Source organism: Brienomyrus brachyistius, chromosome 15 (genome assembly GCF_023856365.1).
Source record: "Brienomyrus brachyistius isolate T26 chromosome 15, BBRACH_0.4, whole genome shotgun sequence".
NCBI classification, from domain to species: domain Eukaryota; kingdom Metazoa; phylum Chordata; class Actinopteri; order Osteoglossiformes; family Mormyridae; genus Brienomyrus; species Brienomyrus brachyistius.
The window spans coordinates 10,108,588-10,131,168 of record NC_064547.1 but is presented as its reverse complement, the minus strand read 5'-3'; the positions used below and the strand labels follow the sequence as shown (position 1 = coordinate 10,131,168).

Sequence of the window (22,581 nt, the reverse complement as noted above, 5' to 3'; positions counted from 1 at the left end):
TTACTTCTTTTCTTATTTACAAAGATGACGTAATGGTGCATCTTCAGTTCACCAAGCCTTTGTGCCTGTATCCACACGTGTGTACAGGACTGTGATGTGAGACAGGTCTGCATGTGCACAGGTGCCGCCACAGGGCCCAGCTAACGACCCAGGTGTCAGCTGCAGTTATTTTAAAGCAGTATTAAATGTGTCCTGCTCTGTTCAGTGTTCAGTGCTCACCCGAGTGTCGCATGCATGGGCTTACTGTGTCTTTAGCAGGTTTCGGTTACATATAAGTTACTGAGACGAGTATCCAGAAAAGTTATTGGTGAATTTTGTGGTTCTTACTGTTAATGCACTGAAATGCTTTTGAGCCCCAAATGCCACCCTGCGTAACTGGAGTGAAGGGTGCAGCTTTTGGGGTGATGCTGGCGGAGGAAAGCGCTAGCACTTTTAGAACAGGTTCTGTGGGTTCTGCACAAATCCCAAGATTTGCTCGTCATATTTCCCCTATGTCGAGTCTCCGCCGAGAAGCATTTTATTTTCTCCCAACTTTGAGATTACACGACTGTGTTCACTCTCCGCTTACAGCCTCCCTAAGACCTTTTAAGTTAACTCCGCATCGCGTTCCAAGTTGCTCGTGTTTGTCCCGGACTTTTTTGGGATCACTTCAGCGCGCGGTATACCGCTCCGCAAAACCGTACCGGCGTCGATGGGGACGAGGCATCTGGCACGTCTCAGGAAGGCAGCGTATCGGCGCCCATGCTGCGGGCGAGATGAAGAGCGCCGTGCAGTTTCCTGCCTGCATATCTCCGCATACCTAAACCAAACAGATTAATCAAACTGTTCCACACTTATTTCCACAGCCGCCCCCTCCCATTTTAATCCTCTGTTTGGTTTGAAATAACCGGCGGACTTTGTGCGAGCGTCCCTTCCCAGCTCGCTACAGAAATCCGCTCTCGGATGCCCAACTGTCCCTTTTCCCCGTCGCCTATGTTGACTGACAGTCTACAACAAGGTGTGCGGTAAGCTTTAATCTCTTGCATAAATAATAGAGGTTGATGAATAATTTAATATGCTTCATCTAGTTCCATTGCCTCCAAGATGTCTGTTTACTTAAGGTTATTTTAATTTGAACCCAGACTTTAAAATACAAATGAGTCATTACACATTTGGTGTTTATTCCGTGCCTTTCACCCCCCCCCCTCGCCCCACCCCCACCCCCCGTTCCCCCTGCCAGAGTTTATCCCAGTGCAGATACAGTTCAGGCTCCGCCACAGATGCCGGCTGTCTCTTGGCAAACCAAGCAGTGGAAACTATTAACAATTAAAATGCTGATTAGTCTTGGGACAGAATAACGGGCCATGGAAATCTCCGCCATGGAAGGCCGCCATCTTGAATTAGGCATGTATCCTGGGAAGCATGACTGACCTCGAACGGTTCAATTGTGCCTGGCCTCGTTGGACCTGGTGCCGCCCACAAGTTGCGTCATCTAGAGGCCGAGCCGTTGGATCTCAGTTTTTGGTGGGGGGGGGAGGGGGATGCAGGCCCCCATTTTTGGCAGGTACCTGGGGTCGTTCTGAGCCTCGGGGACACGCTTTGCGAATTGAGGCTTATCTCAGCGTAAAACCAATCTGTTGTTAATGCTCTGTTTTTTAAACGCTTTATCGCTAAAAAATGCGACAATTGTTCCTCGTTCACTCATCGGAGGAAAAAAATGATGGGTATTATATCAATATGACCGCTAATTCTTTAAAGTGATCTGCCTTCGGGTTTGGAGCCATCTGTTGCTGTGGCCCGGCTGCCCAGAAATGCACTATACCCTTGATCTAAATGTGGCCGTATGCCTGACGGAGCCTGATCACTTGACCGCCTTTGCGGCTCCCCATCCCCCTGCTGTCAGGGTTGCCCTGGCGCCTCATAGTGGGGGAAAAGGCCCCTCCTCGAGTCACATTGACTGAAACATTTAATTTCTCCTCTTTCCAAAGGTATTTGATAACCGGGGAGCACAATATAATGGTCTAACCTGAAAAGAATGCTCCCCACCCCACCAAACACACCGTGTATTAAACCCTAGTAGAGGGACTGTTTAGCTGGCAGTATACTACAGATTAAGTATTTTGGCAGTATGATGTCCGATGACGCCTAATCACCGTGCAGGGTCTCTAAGGTGAACTTTTCCGTTTGATCCGATCTCTCCCACCTTCCGCAATTGGCCGACTTAAATATGACACTGCAGGGTTGGTCAGCAGGACTAATAATGCAGTTACTGGCATGCTTTGCACCGCACTGCACTTCAAAGTATTGCAAGATAATGTGCATCTATATATTTCTGCTTAGAGCCAATTCCAGAACTATGGTACCGTTTGCCGTGAAACGTGTGTGCTTTGTTATAACTGATAACCGTAAGTATTGTTTCAATAGTTGGTTTCCCTGGTTGTGCTACTTTTAGCATTAAACCAACAGCGTTTGTTAATAACAATAGAGACTTTCATTTTAAAGCTGACACACTTATTAAAAAGCCTCACACCAACACATTGTTTTAAATATGCGACAGATCGTTGTCACCGGCGTGTTGGATTTTGTTTTGTCCAGACGTTTTTTGAGGTGTTCAACTTGCTTTTTCTGACACTCATTAAAGCGACACCATTGAGTATCATTGTGAGAGAAACAGCAGCCCAGGTCTTTCCACTCTAACCATGACGGGGATAAACCTTCTGCCATCCAGTATGACACCTGGCCATCTCTAGGTTGGTTAACTTCTAGGGAACGCCGGAAGGAATGATTGTGATTTAAGATCGACGTTGCCACCTCCTCCCCCCGCACTGCCCTCGGGCTCTACCGTTAGCCTCCTTGTCCGCCGCACATTTCCAATTTTCCGTGTTAGCTACAACAAACATTACATTTACATATTGATCTCGTTCTTTTAGTCAGTGTAAATATGCTGTCATTACAGTAAATTTGGGCCTCTGTTAACACAGGCTTGGCCAGATCTTCTTAGCTTAAGGCAGTGATTGCATAATCAATGCCTGTGGTACATATTAATTCAAGCCACCCTGTTCATTTTCCCATCTCAGACCTGATTAGCTCCCAGGGATTCCCAAACTTCCCCTCCGTATTCCATCCGAGGGAAGCTTTTCTCATGGCATCTCACTTCTACTCTCTTGACTACCATTTGTTTTTGTTTCTTTTAATTGTAAATATTTCCATTAAGTGCTATTGTATGAACTCGCATATTAGTGTTATGGAACGAGAACGTTTTAAAACTCCCTTCTGGTCAGTTTCTCACTGATTCTCCTAGTCACCGATCTTCAAAACAGCAGTGTCTGCGTGCAGTGGGGGGCTTTTCCCACCACTCTGGAGCCCGGTCAGTAACCCCCCCCCCCCTTTCTTTGTGTCCATGTTTGAGCGCGGTGGGGGCCTTTTGTGCTGCTCTGGGGTCTGGTCAGAAGCGTTGAACGATTTGGGGAAAATATCTAATCGCGATTTTTCTGATATATTGTGATTATTTCATTTGCAATATATATATATATATTTTATATGTCAAGCTTCAGTTCAATATTCAGTGTGTAATAGATATAAAACATGACAAAGCATTGCCACATGAGATGCCATCGGAGTGTGAACTGGTCTATATTTTAATGCCAGGATGGGAACGTGAAGATATGAATGGCTTCCAACATGTATTTAGTAATTAGCAAATTAGCAGAGAACAATCAAAAGTTAAACAAACAATTGTCACAAAAGCCGTGACTGATAAGTTAATTGTAAAAAATGTATTAAATTAATTTTAAATTAATTATATAAAATGAAATGATTCCAAGTAACAAGACCAACAACGATCTTGCCGGTAACGTAGCTTGGATCCCTTTCACACTAGAACTGCCGTTTCACACAAAAATGTACGTCAAACACCCTTAAACTACCCTGCAGCCCTCTTGTTTGCGCTAATGTGCCAGTATTGTTAGTAACAGCGGCGAAACTAACACCCTAAACCAAAAAGCCGTAAATGTCCTTAAGAGAGCGGCTTCTCAATAAAACATTGAATAAATAGACGTACTTAATTGGTGACTTCATGTTCGTCAACATATCCATTTTTTCAAATTGTAAATCTCACTCCTGACAGCTGACCAACGTTGGCTACCCTACGTTTTATTTTAAATAAAAAGTGAAATGCACTCTTTGGCTGAAGAAAACAACATCATATGTGTCACTTTTTATATCTTTTTTTAAATACTAAGACTGTCCGTGGTAATAGCAATTAAAGCGATCAGTTCTTTTGGTATTTATGTTATAGTATTTATGTTGCCGTGTGCAATTTTATGTTGTTTTGGTGGTGACAGCTCTGCTGCTGTGAGGATTACTGACTGTCCCATTGTTTTCTCGGTGGTATGTTAATGAGATGAGATGGGCCATGAACAAAAACGAAAGGTGTGGTACGCAGAAGTACATGTTGCTGGTGGTTAAAGGTGGTCGTGGTAGTTCTATTGATAAGAGGACAGCTCTGTAAACAATGCCTGACCGTGAAATAGGTAGGCAATTCACATATAGCTCAGCAGCAGAATCAATATTTTTTCGCACCACAAAAGTAACCTTTTCCTTGGCCTTCACGTGTTTGTTGTTTGTGGGCGTATACCCAGTCGTCTAGGACTACTTCTGATTGGTAAACATGACTGGCATGCGAGGAGCACGGCATTTCTGATTGGTGAGAAGGACTGTCGCATAAGGCACACATGGCATGAATTTGTAAAACTGTTTTAACCATTTAAAGCCCCAGTTTTAAGACATGCTGTATGACACATATTCTAAATCGCAGCCTTTGTGATTTCCTAAATACGTTTTGTTTTTCAAATCGAGATTTCGATTTGAAATCGATAAATTGTGTGGTCCCTGTCCGAACACAGTGGGGGCCATTCCAGCTGCTCTGGGGCCCGGTCAGGGGCCCTTTCTTGGTGTCCCTGTCCGAGCACAGTGGGCGCCATACCCTCCACTCTGGGGCCCGGTCAGTTACTCCCTTTCTTGGTGTCCCTTTCTGAGCATGGTAGGGGCCTGGTCATCTTGGCCCCGCCCTCCTCAGCTCAGGCTTGCCTGGACAGAAGCGGCCGCCTGTGGCGAGGAGGGCTCCGGGGGAGGAGGCCCTTGCAGTAAGGAGAAGCGCAGGGCGAGTCGTGACATGCTTTGCGCTTGACTCTGACGCACATTTTCCCATCCCTCTCCCTCGCAAGTGCTCAGCAGGAGGCAGCCAGCCAGAACTTCCTGCTGATTGTGAGCCACCGCGAGGCCCAGCGGGACTACAGCCTCAACTTCCCCGGGAGCAGAACTCTCCAGGAGGTGAGTGCGGGTCCGGCTCGTTACACTCTTCTGTTCATCCCAGCAGCCCCTGGGAGGTATCACACAATTATTATTATTATTATTATTATTATTATTATTTATATACACGTATCGCTTTGCCAGGCCGGAGACTGCCCATGAATGATTATATTTAGCAATTTTATAACTCAATAAATCAATGTTTTGTTGATGTAGCTGATTTGTCCTTGATGGGAAACGCAGGGTTAATCTTCCTCCCCCTGACCATGGGGCATCTGTGCGCTTCATCTTGTCCTGGCTCCGGTATAAAAACCGGAAAACAAACTCGGTCAGAAATGATAATCTGAACAGGCGCCCCAAAATAAGAATATCTCTCCAACAGGATTGGGACCCTACTATGTCCACTGGGTTTTAGTGTCACCAGCACGCTCAGATAAACGTGTGCAGTTTGCTGCTCCCTGTCTGCATGTGAGTTTGGGGTTTGTCTCTTTCTTTCTCCGTAATTTCTTCATTAACTTTCATAGCATATAGCTGTCGGCTTCTAAATGACCCAAATGCTGTTTGATCGGAGGATAAATTGGCATTTGCTAGATGTGCTTGGGGGGGAGGTGTTTGTGGAGATGGGGGGGGGGCACTTAATTTCTCTTGTTGAAATTAAACACTGGATTTGGGAGCAGATGAAATATTCATAGATACTGGGTACATGGGCTGTGTGTTTGCCCAGCATTTAATACAGTGTCTGCTACTGAAGGGTCTGGCTGGACTGACTGTCCTCTGAACGGTACAGTCACTTGCATCTTTACGGGGCCCTGAGAGGCCCGAGGTGTCACATTCTGCCCCCCTACCTGCGTCTGGTCCCAGGAAGAAGCCCTGAGGCATACCTAAATGACATTGCCTTTTGTCTCCCCTGCCCATCCTTGATAACCTATGCAGAAGGATCTAAAATGGCTTCATCAATTATTCACAGCAGGTAGCCTGGTCCGTGTTGACTGTAACAAGGTCCCGGTGGACTGACAGAAGTGCTTTAATCCGCTGAGGCAGGGGATCTGTGGAGAGCCTCATCTGAAGCCCGTCCAGTTGGTAACTGGGGCCGAGTTTTTGCTCTCGGAGGATGCTGGTTGCTTGTTATTTTTTATTGTGTGTGTGTGAGTGATCACAGTGATCTAGGAGCCAGGCTTTTGCTTGGCTGTAGAGCCAACGGTTTGGGCCCTGTTAATGTGGGACAATACAGTGATCTTGCCAGCTGGGTGAATTTCATGCATACAGTTATTTATATATATATAGATTGCTGTTGTGCAGTGTAGCCAGTTTGTAATGTTTTGAGATTTTAGATGACTAAAGCTGGCTTAGTGTAGTTATCTGTGGTTATTGATGAAAACAGCATGCGTTAGATGTAATGCTGAATTGCCTACACACAATCAAATGCCTGGTCAGTTATGCCTAAATAGTAGATTTATTGTATTCTCCAAACAGGGAATATATATAGTTTTGGGACTCGGCAATCGCTGCAGACACGTTTCTCATTAGCACAATACTTCCAAAAGTGTTTGAAAGATTACTCACTGGAAACCCTGTGGGCCTTCCTAAGAGAGGGGGTTTACAGCAGAGCAGTGCACACCTCTCAACAGTCTATGGGCATTTCTTGGATGTTTCAGCCAAAATTGGGTGCGATCATATTAAAAAAAATGTGCGCAGTGTTAATGATAACTAAAATTTTTTGTCATTATCGTTGACGACCTTTATTTTCAGACTAAAATGAGATAACTAAATAAAAATGATTTTGTGAGGCCTAAGACTATGACGCAGTGTATTGTCACTTTCGTCAACCAATAAAAACGAGACAAAAATGTTTGCCAGAGACGAGATACAATCAGAGCTAATGTAGTAAATCAACTAAAATTTATAGCTAGAGAAAATTTCTTGAAGCAAATGTCTGGAAGATCATAATGTCTAACCATTTAGTATATATATATATATATATATATATATATATATGCACTTTTTGAAGTGATTTTATTTTTGCACTAATGGCACTGCAGATTTTACAGTACTCAGTTTCCGGGTAAATAAACATATGTTTGTGTTTCAAATAAGAGTGAAATCCTATGTCAGCGTGTACTGCACAGTCAGACCTTAATACCATCCCTTAACATTGGTTTCATTTCATCTTGGTGAACATAATGACTTTCTGAAATCGAAGGAAAACTGTAAACATTATACGTTTATATAGATATATATTTTAGTGGACTAAATCAACTGTAGTTTTAGTAGACTGTAATCTTTTAATATTTAGTTAACTAAAACTAGACTAAAACAAAAATAATTTAAATTACTAAATTATGACTGAAACTAAATGACATTTTAGTCAAAAGACTATGACTAAAACTAAATAAAAATTTGCTGTCAGCATTAACACTGTCTGTGGGTATCTGTGAGACTAATACAAGTGTTAGAAAAGGTGATAAGGGTAAAAATCTTTGTTACCTGTGGAACTACTGAATTAATTGCTTCATGTCATAATCCTACAATCATACTTTGTGTTTCCAGGTTTTTTCATTAATAAATGTATTTCCCAGTTGCGTAATTGTGCACGCCCACTTCTTGGGAAAAATCATCGTACTGTATTTTCCTATTGTAAGATAAAAATCTTTTATAACACATTTATAAGGAATGAATTGAGATCACTTACTGTTGTGTGTATTAAAACGTTTAAAAATCTGCAAAAAACACATTTACAAAAGCATTATATACACTTGCGTACACTATTTATTTGATTTTTAATGGATCTTATTACTTCATAAAACCATTATATTGAGGAGAATGTTCACCTGAAAATCTACACCTTAGACGAATTGCCCCAAATTTGAAATAGCCATGATAGGCAGCAGCAGAGGGCAGAAAGAAGGCTTGTAGACACCATCATGTGAATAGTGATCTGAAATCTGAGTTTTATTTTTCCTCACACTTAACCAGAGACATTATACAGGTCAGTGATTCTCAAAGTACGGGGCACGATATGCTTTTCTGATTGTTCTAAAATAAAGTTTATAATCTTTTTTTTATGGTCAGCAGATTTTGTCAGTAGCAATCTGGTAGCCAGCTGGCAAAATTTATTGTGGGAGAATTTAATTAAAGTTGGGCTTTTAATAACTATGAGTGTGCAGGGAAAGCTTGGGGAGGTATGACGGTAATATCTGTGTTACCTGCAGATTTTTCATTTGGTAAATTTTATTTTACTACCCCCCCCCCCCCCCCCAGCAAGATTCATTGTGAGAGAATTTAATTGCGTCTCTTATCCCCAGTCCTAGTCAGTGGTGCCACATGAGAGAACAGTTGCAGATCTGGTGAACCTGATTACAGACAAGGAGGGCTGGGTAAACAGCCTGACCCTGTAGCTGAGCACCATGCTCACTCTTAACTGTGTGTGTGTGTGTGTGTGTGTGTGTGTGTGTGTGTGTGTGTGTGTGTGTGTGTGTGTGTGTGTGTGTGTGTGTGTGTGTGTGTGTGTGTGTGAGAGAGACAGATGGAGAGAGAGAGAGAAGCATTCCAATGCACCTGTGCTCGTATTTGCGGAAAGGTGGTTAGGGTGTAAGGAATGCTGGGATGGTACTTTCAGTTAACCGCAGAATTTTTGTTTTGTGAAATTTATCGTGGTTGACTGCAGCACTGGCTATCAGTTGGCCAATCAGTGTAAATATTGTATAACCAATTTTATAAGCTGATGAAGTAGTTTACTAACTAACGTTTATTTTCGTCCCAGCTGGTGTAGGGCGATGTGGTGGTGTTGTACCTTGCTGCTGTTTTCATGAAAACAGCTCTACATTTTACATTTATTTTTATTCTGCAGAAGCTTTTGTCCAACACAACATAGTCGTGAGGCGAAGTTGTGCACTTCACAGACATACTTGCTGTCGCGGAGTCAGCTGGGCATAAGTGTTTCTAGGCTGAGCTTCCAGTGAATGTACATTTACCAGTACACTACCTAACACTCGCATTGTAACAACAGAAGAAAAACAGACTGACGTGAAACACGGCAATTGCAGTCGGCGTAACATTTCATCGCTGTCTGTATATTTCACTTTTGTCAGTATATTTCTCGGTCTCATTTTCATGGATATATCTGGAACTAAAAACTTATCTGATCTTTTTTTAACCAGTTCGCTAACTTGGAAAATCCAGTCGACAAACTTTCTATACCATCGGCCTGCTAAAAATATTGCACTTGTCACACGATGAACGCACGGTCCATAGGTGGGTCGACTGCACTGCCTCAGCTGCAGTCTCCACACATCCTGAAGTACCCCATGACGTTTTGGCCAGATCAGCCACCTCCCAATTCAGTGTCCATCCACAGTCATGTCTCCCGCAATAAATGAATAGGTATAGTTTCAGAGTTGTATGTCATGACTAGGACGTTTGGGTTAAACACCCATTTATCGGCTTTCACATTTTCAGTTGATCCATTCAGTAACTCTAGAAATTGCAGAAGCTGGTGGTGTAGGGATTAAATGGAGGAGGTGGTGATGGAGCAGTCTGGGGACTTTATTGCTTTTATTGTTGCTCCAATATCATCTTTTCTAGTTTCCATGACATTTTGGACTGGGAGGATAATATATGGGTTGGTATTTTGTTCCCAAAGTTAAGTGCTATGGAATGACAGTAAGTTGTTAGTACTACTGTATGAAGTGGCTAGTGGTCATCTTGTTTTACTGGTCATACTCCAACTGGGTCCTTTTGGCACTTGTACTGTGTGGAAACCATGATGGATAATTAACAGCAATCATGGCACATGATTGCATGTGTTAGATGCATAATGAATTCAAATGAATTTAAGTTTGGTCCTCAGAAGGCTGAATCTTGGTTCAGTGCTTCTCTCAAAAATATTTTTCTGTTGACCACTGGCTGTGCTGAGACTGTCCATTGAAGTTTTTTTTTTTTTTTCGATTTGCCAAAGAAAATTAAGCAAATGGTGTGGTTACATTTTTTTAATGACTATAATTGGTATTTAAGACTTAAGACTGTTGTTCGCTAACTGTCTCCACTGCCTTCTGAACTCTCTGCTGCTTTTCGATTTAAATTTATTCATAGAATTAGAATTTTTTTGAATGTCTGCATACCGAATGTGAAACCATTTGGCTGGTGCCACACTTATTTGTGAAAAGGGACCTCATTCTTCTGTTACTTCAGGTTTTCAGGCAGCATTCTTTTTGATGTGCACTTTCTCCTGTAGACATATTTTTGTTTACTGTATTATGAGGTAGAACGCCTCAGTTTTACTGTTAACTTGTAGTTCCATCCATCCATCCATTTTCCAAACCGCTTATCCTATTGGGTCGCGGGGGGTCCGGAGCCTATCCCGGAAGCAATGGGCACGAGGCAGGGAACAACCCTGGATGGGGGGCCAGCCCATCGCAGGGCACACTCACACACCATGCACTCACACACGCACACCTATGGGCAATTTAGCAACTCCAATTAGCCTCAGCATGTTTTTGGACTGTGGGGGGAAACCGGAGTACCCGGAGGAAACCCCACGACGACATGGGGAGAACATGCAAACTCCACACACATGTGACCCAGGCGGAGACTCGAACCCGGGTCCCAGAGGTGCGAGGCAACAGTGCTAACCACTGCACCACCATGCCGCCCCGTTAACTTGTAGTTGATTTTTTTTAATGTAAAAATACATATTTAAGTAATTACATAAGTAAGCCAGATGAGGTGGTTTGGGCATCTACTTAGGATGCCTCCTGGACACCTCCCTGGTGAGGTGTTCCAGGCATATCCTACTGAGAGGAGGCCCCGGGGAAGACCCCGGACACGCTGTAGGGGCTATGTGCCCTGGGAACGCCTCGGGATTACCCCAGAGGAGCTGGATGAAGTGGCTGGGGGGGGGGAGGGTTTCCCTGCTGCCCCTGCGACCCGACCTCGAATTGGTGGAAGATGATGGATGGATAATGGATGGATGATGGATGGATGTAGGTAGTTGAGCTTGGCATTATCCAAGAAAAGTGATATACACAGACAAGCACACAGCACTAAGCAGGGCACTTGCATTTCTTTAGGTGAAAGAAAAGCATGAAAAAAAATATATAATCAAAATCTGCTGAAGAACTGACAGTCAACTTGCCGACCTGGACTGGTTTGGGGTGCGGATCATCATCTTTGTAGTTAATGTGAAAATGACAAATACTGTAAGCCTTAACCTGGTACCACTATCATAGACGACAGTTACATGGATACCTGGTATCGGATATTTGGAGGGGTGGGTGAGTAAGAAACCGATCAGGGTTTTTTTTTTTCCCCTAGATGGTATAGCCTGAAAAATCGTGAATTTTTGTAGACTTAGTGACACACTGTAAACAGAAGTGAGGGTCAGGTGAGGGCTGGCTGTCCAGCAACACGCACATCTGAGCTGCAGGCTGTGTGGGAATAGAGTTACTGTAAAAAGTTATGGTGAGGAATTAAAAATGCAACTGCAGAGTGCAATGTGTGTAACGCTAGTGCTGATTTTTCCTAAGTCTCGACTCTCGTGTAAAATTTATACAAAATAGATGTTTTTAGATTTGTATTCTTTCTAAAGTTTGGTTAATTACTATTTCAGTCTTTGTTCCGTCGTATTTTTATTTTATTTTGCTGACAGATTGTATGATTTGCACTTTAAGAAATATATCAGATCTTTGTGAAAGTTGCTGAATAAAACTAAGAAGCAGACGTCTGTAAGTCATGTTGGCCGTGGATTTCTTCGTGTAGCGTCCTGACATAGCTGTCAGCGACAGGACCATTATATTTTCCTATTCTCAGTATGCCTGAACAATGTGGCAATGAAATTTATTGCAGATAATTTGCCATAATCATTGAAATATACTGATACAGATATCTTGCTTAATGGTTAGTAGTTGATAAAGAGGAAAGAAATTGTGCTCAAGTGGTAGGCAGATACTCAACGTTAATGGTATCAGAAAAAATATTGTGGCATCTCCAATATTGTCATATCGCCCAGCCCTTGTGGCTAGCTATATTTTGTCAATTGTTTGATTAAATAAAATGAGAAATAGAATGAAATGAGTTTAACTGATTATCACATAGTTTCTTTGTAACTCTCCATAGCCGTTTGTTCCATTATCAAATGCGATCTTGTAACTATTATCCAGGTTGGGTTTAATTATCTTCCTAACAGCTCTGAGGATCGGGATCCGACACATTACTGTTTAGATGGGTGTTGTGAACTGTGGCCATTCCTGGCTCAGCCCATGTCAGGGTCCTTGTGCTTTCATAATGTGGTCCTTGAACCAGACCGAAACGCGGGTCAATCCCGTATCCGCTCAGGGCACGAACGCTGCTTTTCATCCAAGGCTTGAGTTCACTCAGAGGGCCTCCTTATTGTTTCCGCATCCCTTGACTGCGGTGATGGCCATCGATCTCGCAGCTCGTTCGCTTGGCCTTCACGCTCCCCAAATGGGCCGGACTGGGCCGGGCCAGGCCAGGCTCCCCTGGCCTCCTGACCATCACGGTGATGGACCTGCTTGACGCGTTTGTAACGGTGCTAATTGAGGAGATTAATCCTACGGCGGCACACTGCCGGCTCGCCTCTCCTTCCCGGGCAGATGGTTCTGATGAGCACCTACTGTGATCCTTAAGTGTTTCTGTTGGGATTACAGGAACCAGGGAGGGGTCTCTGTCATGAGTGAGGAGGGGGGGTTACCAGCAGCCTGGCGGGGGGGCTGGAGAGGGACAAAGAGGAACAAACTGGGCCCCTGTTTGCCTGTGCATGCATGTCTTTAGGCATTCTGCTCCCTCCATAGAGGTAAGAAAGCATCGCCATTGCCCTCTGGCTCTCCTAGTACACAATCAGCTTGCTCGCGTGTGTGTGTGTGTGTGTGTGTGTGTGTGTGTGTGTGTGTGTGTGTGTGTGTGTGTGTGTGTGTGTGAGTATACATGCGAGTGCTTGGGCTCATCAGGTGAGATGGCACCCCCCTCTCTGCACGATGGACTCTCTCTGATACACATCTTTTTTTGGTTGCCGATGTCTGAAAGCGATGGATGCTGTTTCCATTTCAGGCGGGGGAATGAGCAGAATCAGAAATGCGATGGGATGGTGAATTAAAGCAGAGAGGTGCGCCGTGCTCAGCACCCACCCCCCAGCTGGGAAGCCCGTCCCTTTGTCTTAGCATCAGATCAGGCCGCGCTTCTCCCTCCGCTTGTGCATATCAATGGCCCCACAGCCTGGTCCCCTTGTTTGTCTTTGCCAAAGACTGGCTTCGCCTGGTGCCTCCCAGGGAATGGCCGGCCGGCCTCCCTCCCGCGCTCCCCTCGCTTGCGGGGCCTCCATCTCGGGGCCTGGGCCCCGATTGGCATTCCCAGGCAAAAATCTGGGGCTGGGCTAAGCTGCAGAACAAATGTTTGCCAGGAAAGTGCCGGGCAGAATAGGGCTGGTTGATGGGGCCCAGAGTGTCCGTGACCAGACAAGTCGTTCAGGGGATTTCTCCATCCTCGAGCTCCTCTCTCTGCAGCTGGAGAAGAGAACGGAAAACAAAAAAAAACATTGGGGGTGGGGTGGGGGGGCCCACGAGGCTGAATACACAGCATCTGGTGCTGGTAAGGTTGTGACTGTTTAGTGGTAACCTTTTCTGATTTAACCGTAGCTGTGGATTAGTACTTGGCGTACGAAATGGTGCAGCTACTATGATTTTTGCCCCTTTAGGATGCGAAATTTTGAGAATATTCACACAGAGATTGATCTCTGTGGGTCTCAGTTAAAATATCTTTAATAGGAACAGCAGAATAGATCCTGTAGAGATCCTCTCTGTGTGCGTAACTTTTTCCCAGCCTTTTCTGACAGTGCTTCTTTGAAACAAATTTCTTTTGTACCAGTAGAGTCACAGTGAGCGGTGGGCGCTTGGCTGCCTGAAACACAACTCAAGGTGTTTTTAGTTCTTTAGTTTTTTTAAAATACCGCTCAATAGGTGGCAGCAAGAGACAGCAGGTGATTTGCTGTGGAGTCCTTGTGCGAGTGTGTGGCAGGTTACTTTGAAATGAAATGTCTGGCAGTTCAGGGTGACAGAAACTTATGAATTTTTCTGTGTGTTTTCATTTGAATTGTTAATTGCATTTCTTTTCTGCTTAATCCAGTACTAGGAGCAGCGATGCCGCCCCCCCCCCCCCCCCCCTGCTCCGATCAGACTATCTCACTAAATCTTCCCATAACATTGATTAATCATGCACCTCGATACCCCAGTGTGCAGTTAAAAGTAGTGTGCCTAAAAACCTCTCTTATAAATGTTTTCGTAAGTTTTATATCTTGTACAGACTGGATTGCTAAACATTCCAGTCATCTTGCTACTGTCTGTTGTCTTATGGGTGTTGGCATTTCTAAAGCATGGCACATATAAATCCATCCTGTTGGATATAGAATTGGCAAAGCATGAGACCGAGAGGGTGTTGAGTCTTTGACTTTTATTAGGACTTGTCCGTTGGGCATTGGGTGATTTACACACACGTTTTTCCGCTGGGAGACATGTAATTGGTAGGTGTTTTTCCACACGTGATTGAAGAGAGCTTCCCAAAGAACGAAATAGTGTTCACTGCCGAATAGTTACAATTCCCCATTTGTGATTACGTCACCCAAAGTAACCGGTGGATCTGGGCACCCAGGAGGATGACAGGGAGTACCTGTCCTGCTTCCTTTGGGTGTGCAACCAACAGCTGTTCGATACATGTACTTGTAAAGTATAATGTAAAGTATAAATACGAGAGATTTTATCTTTCTCTCCTTCAGCAGTTCAAGTGCATGTGCTTGATCTTACATGACTTTCTTTGTATAGTAGTTGTTCCTTGATTAGTATTTAAAACCGAAGTTGGCCCTGTTTCTTCTTTCACATGGTCCTCCAGCATTCCTTTATGCAAGGGATTATGATCATTAATGTGTTGCGACAACTGGAATGACCAGATTCATCAACATTTATCGTTCTCGCTCGTTTCAGCTTGGTTAAAAAAAAGGGTAACTAACTGAGTGTTTCCTAGCGTGTTTTATTTGCGTTTTTTTCTGCTTTGTTCTGCCCCAAAAGCCTATGGATGTGACCTTAAGGGCTGGGGGGTCCTGGCAGTTCTCAGCCTGGCCTCAGCGTTGTTTCTGTCAGATTCCACCCCAGTACTCGAACCCTTGATGCGTTTTAGGTCTTGTCTTTTTATGCCTTCATTTTCCGACTCGGTGGGAACGTTGCTAGCCGTGTGTTTTGCGGGAGTTGGCTGCAAGGATTTCCATCTGCTGCACAAGTGCGTCAAACAGTAGTGTGCTGAAAGTGCCACAGTATGCATCCCAGTGTGATATGCGCTCACCGGTTCTGGTTCCTCTGCCCTGCCATGGCTATGGTGTTGATGCAAGAGTGTCAGTACGTGTTTGGATTTACGGAGTTATTTCTACTGACACTTTCGATTTAATCTGGGCCTAGTTGTACCTGGCGGCTGGCAGTGGATGTCAGTCCTCCCTTTCCATCACACTGTTTATGTCTGAATTGGTAAAATTTTATTGGGGCAGAAAAATGCCTCAAATGTCCCCCAAACCAGGACAATTGATACGATATACTGTGCAGAATAGACTGTGATGTGAAGCGACTGGGTCACCCTGGTCCTCTGATCCCCTAAGTTAGTCTTTTCTGTTGGTTCTCCTTGATAATCCTGCAGTTCCTCTATGAGTATTTTGAGTAGTATGAGTATCATTTACATTCCATGACCTGCTCATACTACTCCTGTGTTACATCGATTAACTTGAATTGGACTCTTTGCTTGCAAGGAATCCTGAGAAATCAAAGGTTAGTGGTTGTTTCTGACGGTTATTTATTTATTTTTTAATACAGTAGATCATTGATAATCCAGTGCTTACAGAGGAAAGGGCCTGCCAAATTCTTAAAAAGCTCAAAGAAATGCTTTTGCTCGCCTTTTTTAGAATTGCTTGTTAATGTTTTGCGGCATTGTCGGAGTAATTATCTTGCCCATTATGTTTCCGATTCATTTTGAAAGTGCAAAGGCATGTTGTGCATAGAGCTTTTGATCCTTGGCCAGATCGTGAGTTGTTTAGCGTAATAAAGGCCCTGTCGCATGTAATTCCTGATAATGACAGGGTTACATCCCTCAGAGCATCGGCAGCCTTGGCACCATGGTGCTCATTAGTCATCTGAAATGGATGCTGCTCCCGTAAGGGTCTAACTACAGCTTTTCGAACGTACAGGCTGGATTTGTTTCTACAGAGATCCTCTAGCTATAGACCTCCGAATTTACTGCAGCACATCCTTGGATGTATCTGCCTGTTCCTGCTGTCCGTGGCGTTTTAGGCCGTGAAGACTCGCCGCCTGCAGGGCGAATTGAGAGTATGCGGGAGTCTAATTACGTTTGCGTGGAAGACATACTCAATATGGGGGCGTGTTTAAGACGTGGTGGCCGCTGCTGGGTTGGGTGGGTGAGCACAGGTAGAGGGCTGGAGTCAGCGGCAGCTGTCAGCAGTGACACGGTTTCTTGTATCCCCCGGGCTGCCGCGACCTGCGACCTGCGGCGCTTCATTACAGCCGTGAGCCGCTGTTTACGGCTGCCTGCCGGTCAGCTTTCTCCGGCCAAATCCCTGTAGCCCTTTGGTCAAACATAGATATTACACTCTGTAATAACATTCGCCACCGCGCTTGACCCCGTCTCACTTCATAAAGGTGCTGTGTGTGTTTGGCTGCGCTCACACGCGTGTGTTCCAGCGAGACAGAGCTGCTGGGGAAGCCTGTGGGCAGGTGGGTGGGAGTTTTCAGCTGGCTTGAGTGTTCCCTGTCCCTAAGTCCCCTAAACTATTTCTTTGCATTTTTTTTTATTGCAGTTGGAGAACTTTGGGAATGATCATATGATTTATAACGTTCCATATGTGTTAAATTTCAGTGGCATAAAATGGTAAATATACTTTATCACTGCTTGATTCTTGGACTTCCTCGTGACTCGAAGACCCACCTTGGACAGATTGACTTTTTATGGGTCAGACATAATGGGCCGCCTTCTTTAAGGTTGAAAGAACTTCAGAAAGGACTCCAGAACTCTTGTGCAAGCCTGAAGTGCTGCACAGACCAGTTCAAATATATCATTGTTATCCTATGCCCATGATAATCGATGATCATCCTATGATGTTCCCCTCTTTTTAAGTTCATTTCGTGATTTCTTGACGTACCTGGCATGGCTTGAACCCAATGTACTCTTGTCACGTGGTGTCACCCAGAACTTGCACCCCTTGTGTTTTGGGGAGGATTTGGCTATGTACAGAGGGAGATTTCCACCCACAAAGGCGCATTTGCTCTGCATCAGTATCTCCACCCTCAGGACTGTGCATTCTGCAGGGGTAATGCGCTAGAATTGGAGGCCAGTGAGGTCTGATGACGCCCGCTTTGATCACTCTTGGCCTCCTCACATCAGATTGGCATGGCATTTCAAACCCAGAGGCCGTGACCATGGGCACAGCATTGAGGCAGCCCTGTGGACTGTGTATTTGCCCCAAGTGTCATTAAGTGCGGATGCTCCCCACTTGAATGGCAGAAGGGAAATACTGTTCATTTTAGAGCGGGAGGCTGTTGTTCCTGGGAATTAAAGCTGGCATCTGCGGAATGCAAATAACAGAAGGCCGTTTCCATCGTTCTACGTCCCTTTGTCTCCCTGTTCTCATCTCCTATGGGTACAGCTCACACACCCTGCTTGCATAATTCCTGCGGTCTGCCCCTGGCTCCAGTCAGAATGACGGACCTGCAAATTAGATCCCATTGGCAGAAGCATTGTAGATGGATGGATGGATGAATGGGTTGGTTGGGATTTGCTAAGGGTTGTCTTCTCCTCTGTCTTCCTCAGGTGAAGAGGAACATTTCCGATCTGACAAACATTCCCGTCCGGCACCAGCAATGGGAGGGATGGCCAACTACCGCCACCGACGATTCGGTGAGGAGCCGAAGCCTAGTACCCATACAGTACTCCACGGTTCTCATCCATCACCACACCAAAATTCTTACACTGCTCAGGAAGTACCTGTCTTATTTCTAATCGACAAACATTAGCAAATATTTCGCATTAATAATAATAGCAATAATAATAATACTTTATTGATCTTTTTGCCTGCCCCATTTTGCTCTCCATGACACAGAGTCACATATTTAGGTGAAAGCAAGTTTGGCAGTGAAGGGCAGGCACCCGTAGTGGCACCCATAGAGCTACGGGTTAAGGGCCTCAAGGGTTCACAGACGTGACTATTCTGCCAAAGCCAGGCTTGAACCGACATCCTTCCAGTCACAGGCACAGAGGCTTAGCCCACTGAGCCACATGACCAAACTAGCATTCTTCTGGGATGATTTCAGGTGTTGGAGATGTCCTGCTCACTACAAACGTTCACAGTTCACAGCCTACCCTACTCAGTGCTAGCTTAGAAGGTGAGAAAAGCAATAGACAACAGAGTGAGTTTTCTTTGTGTTTACTTGGGGACAGGGTAAGCCTCTTTGTTACTTGATCATTGGGCCCATTAAAAGGCATAGACCAAGGATATCCCTCCCCAACAATCTCATATTCGGAAATCTGATATTCCACCCTGCATTTTTTTAATGCGCAATCAGATTAATTTACATGCCTCATTTCAGTGAAAGTAAGTGTAAGGATTTTCCTGCCTTTGGCAGTGATCTGCTAGTCTCATTCTCTCAAGTGACCTGACATCAGTCTTCATCACCGAAATTCAGCATTTCCGCCTTTTGGCGGCCAAGTCCTTTTCTGAAGGGAACATTGGGGCAGCCATGCATGACTCATTGGAATTCGTCACATCTATACATCCTTGATCTCAACTAAGTGCTCCAGCCAAGTGTCCCAGGAAAACCCTGAACAGAAGACCGTCTAGTTCTGATTTTATAGACCAGCTTAACATGTGGTACTGAATAGTTAAGCAGGGATTTCTTGGTGTGTTTAATAGACTAATTAAACTTGACTAGCTGCTTATGAACATTAAGAAGACGATGTTGTATCAAGAAATAATCATGTTGGACAGAAGAATCAGGTCCCCAAGAAATGGACCCAGGACATTATTTTATAACCGCTCTCCTTGCTCTTTTGCAAAACAACAACAGTACTACTAAGGCACCATCATGACAACTTTAAGGCATTGTGTCCAAATTGTCCCCTTTCCTAAAGTAAGATGTCAGAAGGTGTTACCTCCCCCCCCTCCAGTTCCCATTGAGACGTTAAAGGTCATGCTGGTTACTTGTGCTGAACTATGCCTCCCATTCACGTTTGCAGACCTGTGAAACCCCAACGCCCTCCCATTCTAATTTTATAGCTGATTCTGTGCTTGTTCTTTAGGATTCTATTTTTGTTCCCTACAGCTATAACATTTTTACATTGTGAAAAGCCGCCTCCCCCCAAAACACTTCCTAGTGTCTCATATAAAGTGTTTCAGACCAAACAAAATGAGTTTGACTGTTGTGCCTATTAATGCTTTAAAAATACACAAATTAGTCTTTAACAGGAAAGAAAACACTTAAGAGTAAAAATTTGTTGTTGCGCATATGGACTAATTGTTCAGTGGGAATTTTAGGGGTCCCTCTTTTGTCAAAAATGAAAAGGGAGTCTGGAATAATAATGTAATGGTTTACTGGGTCAGGCAGGTCAAACCAGCCTTAATTATCCCTTTATTGGTTAAAAGCATCTTTCATTGGAGTTTATTTCTGTTTCCCAGTTAGCTGTTTGTTCAGGTGGGTATCGCTTACCTGAAAGACCTGCACACTTAATAAAAAAAACATATATACACTTCTCAGAACGTTTTATACTTTGTATTTGTGTTATGTAATCTCTTGTCCAATTCTTCTCTCAATTCATTTTATTTTCAAATATTTACTCTGCGTTGCGCTGAATGAGAAATAATTGCTCACCGTGATCATGTAAGTTATCTAGAGCCAGAAAACTGGTTCAGCTGCTTTCTTGCAATGCCAAAAAAAAAGAGGCTCATGCTTATTGTCTGCAGGGCCGGCACAAAAGCACACTCTCTTTTGTTGTGTGTAATGAGCTTTGTTGTGTATATGGATGGCAGGATGGAACAACAGATACAGAAGACGATATAAACAGTGGAGTCGTTTGGCAAGAAAAAGCAATTTTCCTTTATTTACAGTACACCAGTTTGTTTAAATAGTCAGGCATAACCTTGTAAATTGATCCAGGGGAGGTACTTTTGATGAGCTCACTTTCTAACAGCGCTAGGTTTTTTTGGAATACTTGTCCTCCCTTTTGGGTTGACTAGCGCACCAATGCGTTTGGCCCCGTGTTCGTGTTTCTGTTAAGATCACGCCCCCCAATTACTTGCTCTCTGGCCCTGTAGGGCCTCCTGGAGGCTGCTGTGTGCACGTGCCTGGCCGGCGGACGTCGCGCACCCTGGTCTCTTTTGGGGGGAATATTAAAAAGCATGGCTGCCCATGGTATAAGGCTGCGACGGCCCGGCCTCTTATTGAAATGTCTCCCAGCATTAGAGTGAAAGCCGCTCCGTTGCTGCCAAGCTGTTTCAGTGCATATCTCATTAACCTCGCCTCATCTCCAGGGATTTGTACCAATAAACATCGCAGGCAGGGCTTAAAATTACATTTTCCAGGAGTCAGAATGGATGACTGGTCCGCCCTCTGTTCATTATCTTTGTCTGTTCTTTCTCTTGCTCTTTCGATACCAGTTGGAGAAGAGGGGGAGAAAACAAATAAGTGCCCATCCGCTCTCCGTGATTTTAATGACCACCCGTTTATGCAGCGCCCATATCCATTTCGAATAATGCATGTAAGCTTTTATTGCTTGGCCTCTTATCTGGTCTAATCAAACCGTGATGAGCTTTTGAAGCTAATGACTAAATCAGCACCCCACTCTAAAAATATGCTGGTGGATGAACTTTATTGGAGGAAGTTACACATTTTCAGTTTGAATTGACTAGAATACAGCTTTTACTTAATGGAATATTTCACTCTTTGCAGACAGTTTTTGTTGTGATTGACATATTAAGATTTTATTTGATCTGACTGATGCTAGGAGTAGTTTCCAGGTATGCTTGATATGATTGATTTTTCTTCTGTTGCATGACTGTAATTGTAAGCAGATTTAAAAAAACAAAAAAAAAAAACAAAACACTGTTCAGCACATGCTTCGCCGTCATGTCAGGTACATGACACGTTAATAATAGCGTGTTCCCACAAATGGTACAGTGACACTCTCGCTCTCATTAAAATGTCATTGTGAGCCACATAACTTGCAGGCTAAGTGGCTGTCAGTTTCTAACAAGCTATTTCCGCCTGTTGTCAGTGGTTAGATTGATTTGATAATTGACCTGCTGGGCAGGTTTTCTGCCTGTCTCAACAATCTGACTAGGGATGGGGAGGGGGGGTGGCTATAACTCATTCTCAAAGGGTGCGATTTATGTTATAATGCTTTGGTTGCCTTGATTGTGTTGTGTTAAGTTTCAGTAAGCTTATCCAGTTAGGCTGTTCTGTACACTTTACTCAGCACCTGTGGTGGGCGGCAGTGTCATGCCCCTTCCAAGGAACAGGCTGTACTGACTCTGACAGCCTCCTGCCTGTAGACTTGGGTGTGGCTCTCCATCCAGCCTGATGCTGAACCAAATTACGGGTCGGCACCCACAACCAGCCCAAGGTGCTTGGGGAAAAATAAATAAATAAGCAAATAAGTATGTGTGTGTGTAATATGTTCTTTTTTCTGGTTAGTCACAGTGGGCTTCGCTATATTGGATGCTAGCAAGTCACCTGCAAAGGCACAGTATTGTAAAACAATTTTTTTTCTCTCTTGGGGGGGTAATGTTGACTGTTGTGGCGGATGATTGATTGGCTCTGTTATGAGCGGCTTATTACTTGGTGGGATTGAAGTCAAGGATGGTCGGGGAGTCAGCTACCTGTGGGAGTGATTGACAGGAACTTGAACGTCCTTATTAGACTCTTTCCCCGTAATTGCTGACATTTATCCAGTGTTTCAGGGTGTTTGCTAATGTATTAATGCAGGCGGTCTCAGAGGGAGCCGCGCACCGGATTCCCGGCCGCGGATCTTATGGATCCGCCACTTAGCGGGCCCGCGCTGGCTTATTGGGCTGGCTGGTTGCCGTAGCGACAGGGCTCAGGGATAAGCCTAGACATGGCCCCCGGTTTGATTGCTCTCTTCAGGTGACATTCAGCGCCGAGCCTCGGCGAGAGTTTCATCCCCTTCTCTTGGCTCCTGCCTGCCCGGCTCTACCTTAACGTTCCACTCCGGTTTTGGAGTCATGTG

General features: G+C 44.4%; 1 protein-coding gene across 1 annotated transcript in view; it reads left to right on the top strand.

Annotated features, from left to right (window-relative positions):
• Nucleotides 1–22,581, top strand: part of faf1 (Fas (TNFRSF6) associated factor 1) — an 82,117-nt gene that overhangs the window by 31,321 nt on the left and 28,215 nt on the right. The window contains exons 7-8 of the mRNA XM_048975877.1: nt 5,205–5,310; nt 18,154–18,240. Coding sequence (XP_048831834.1) covers nt 5,205–5,310; nt 18,154–18,240 — 193 coding nt within the window. The remainder of the gene's footprint in view (nt 1–5,204; nt 5,311–18,153; nt 18,241–22,581) is intronic.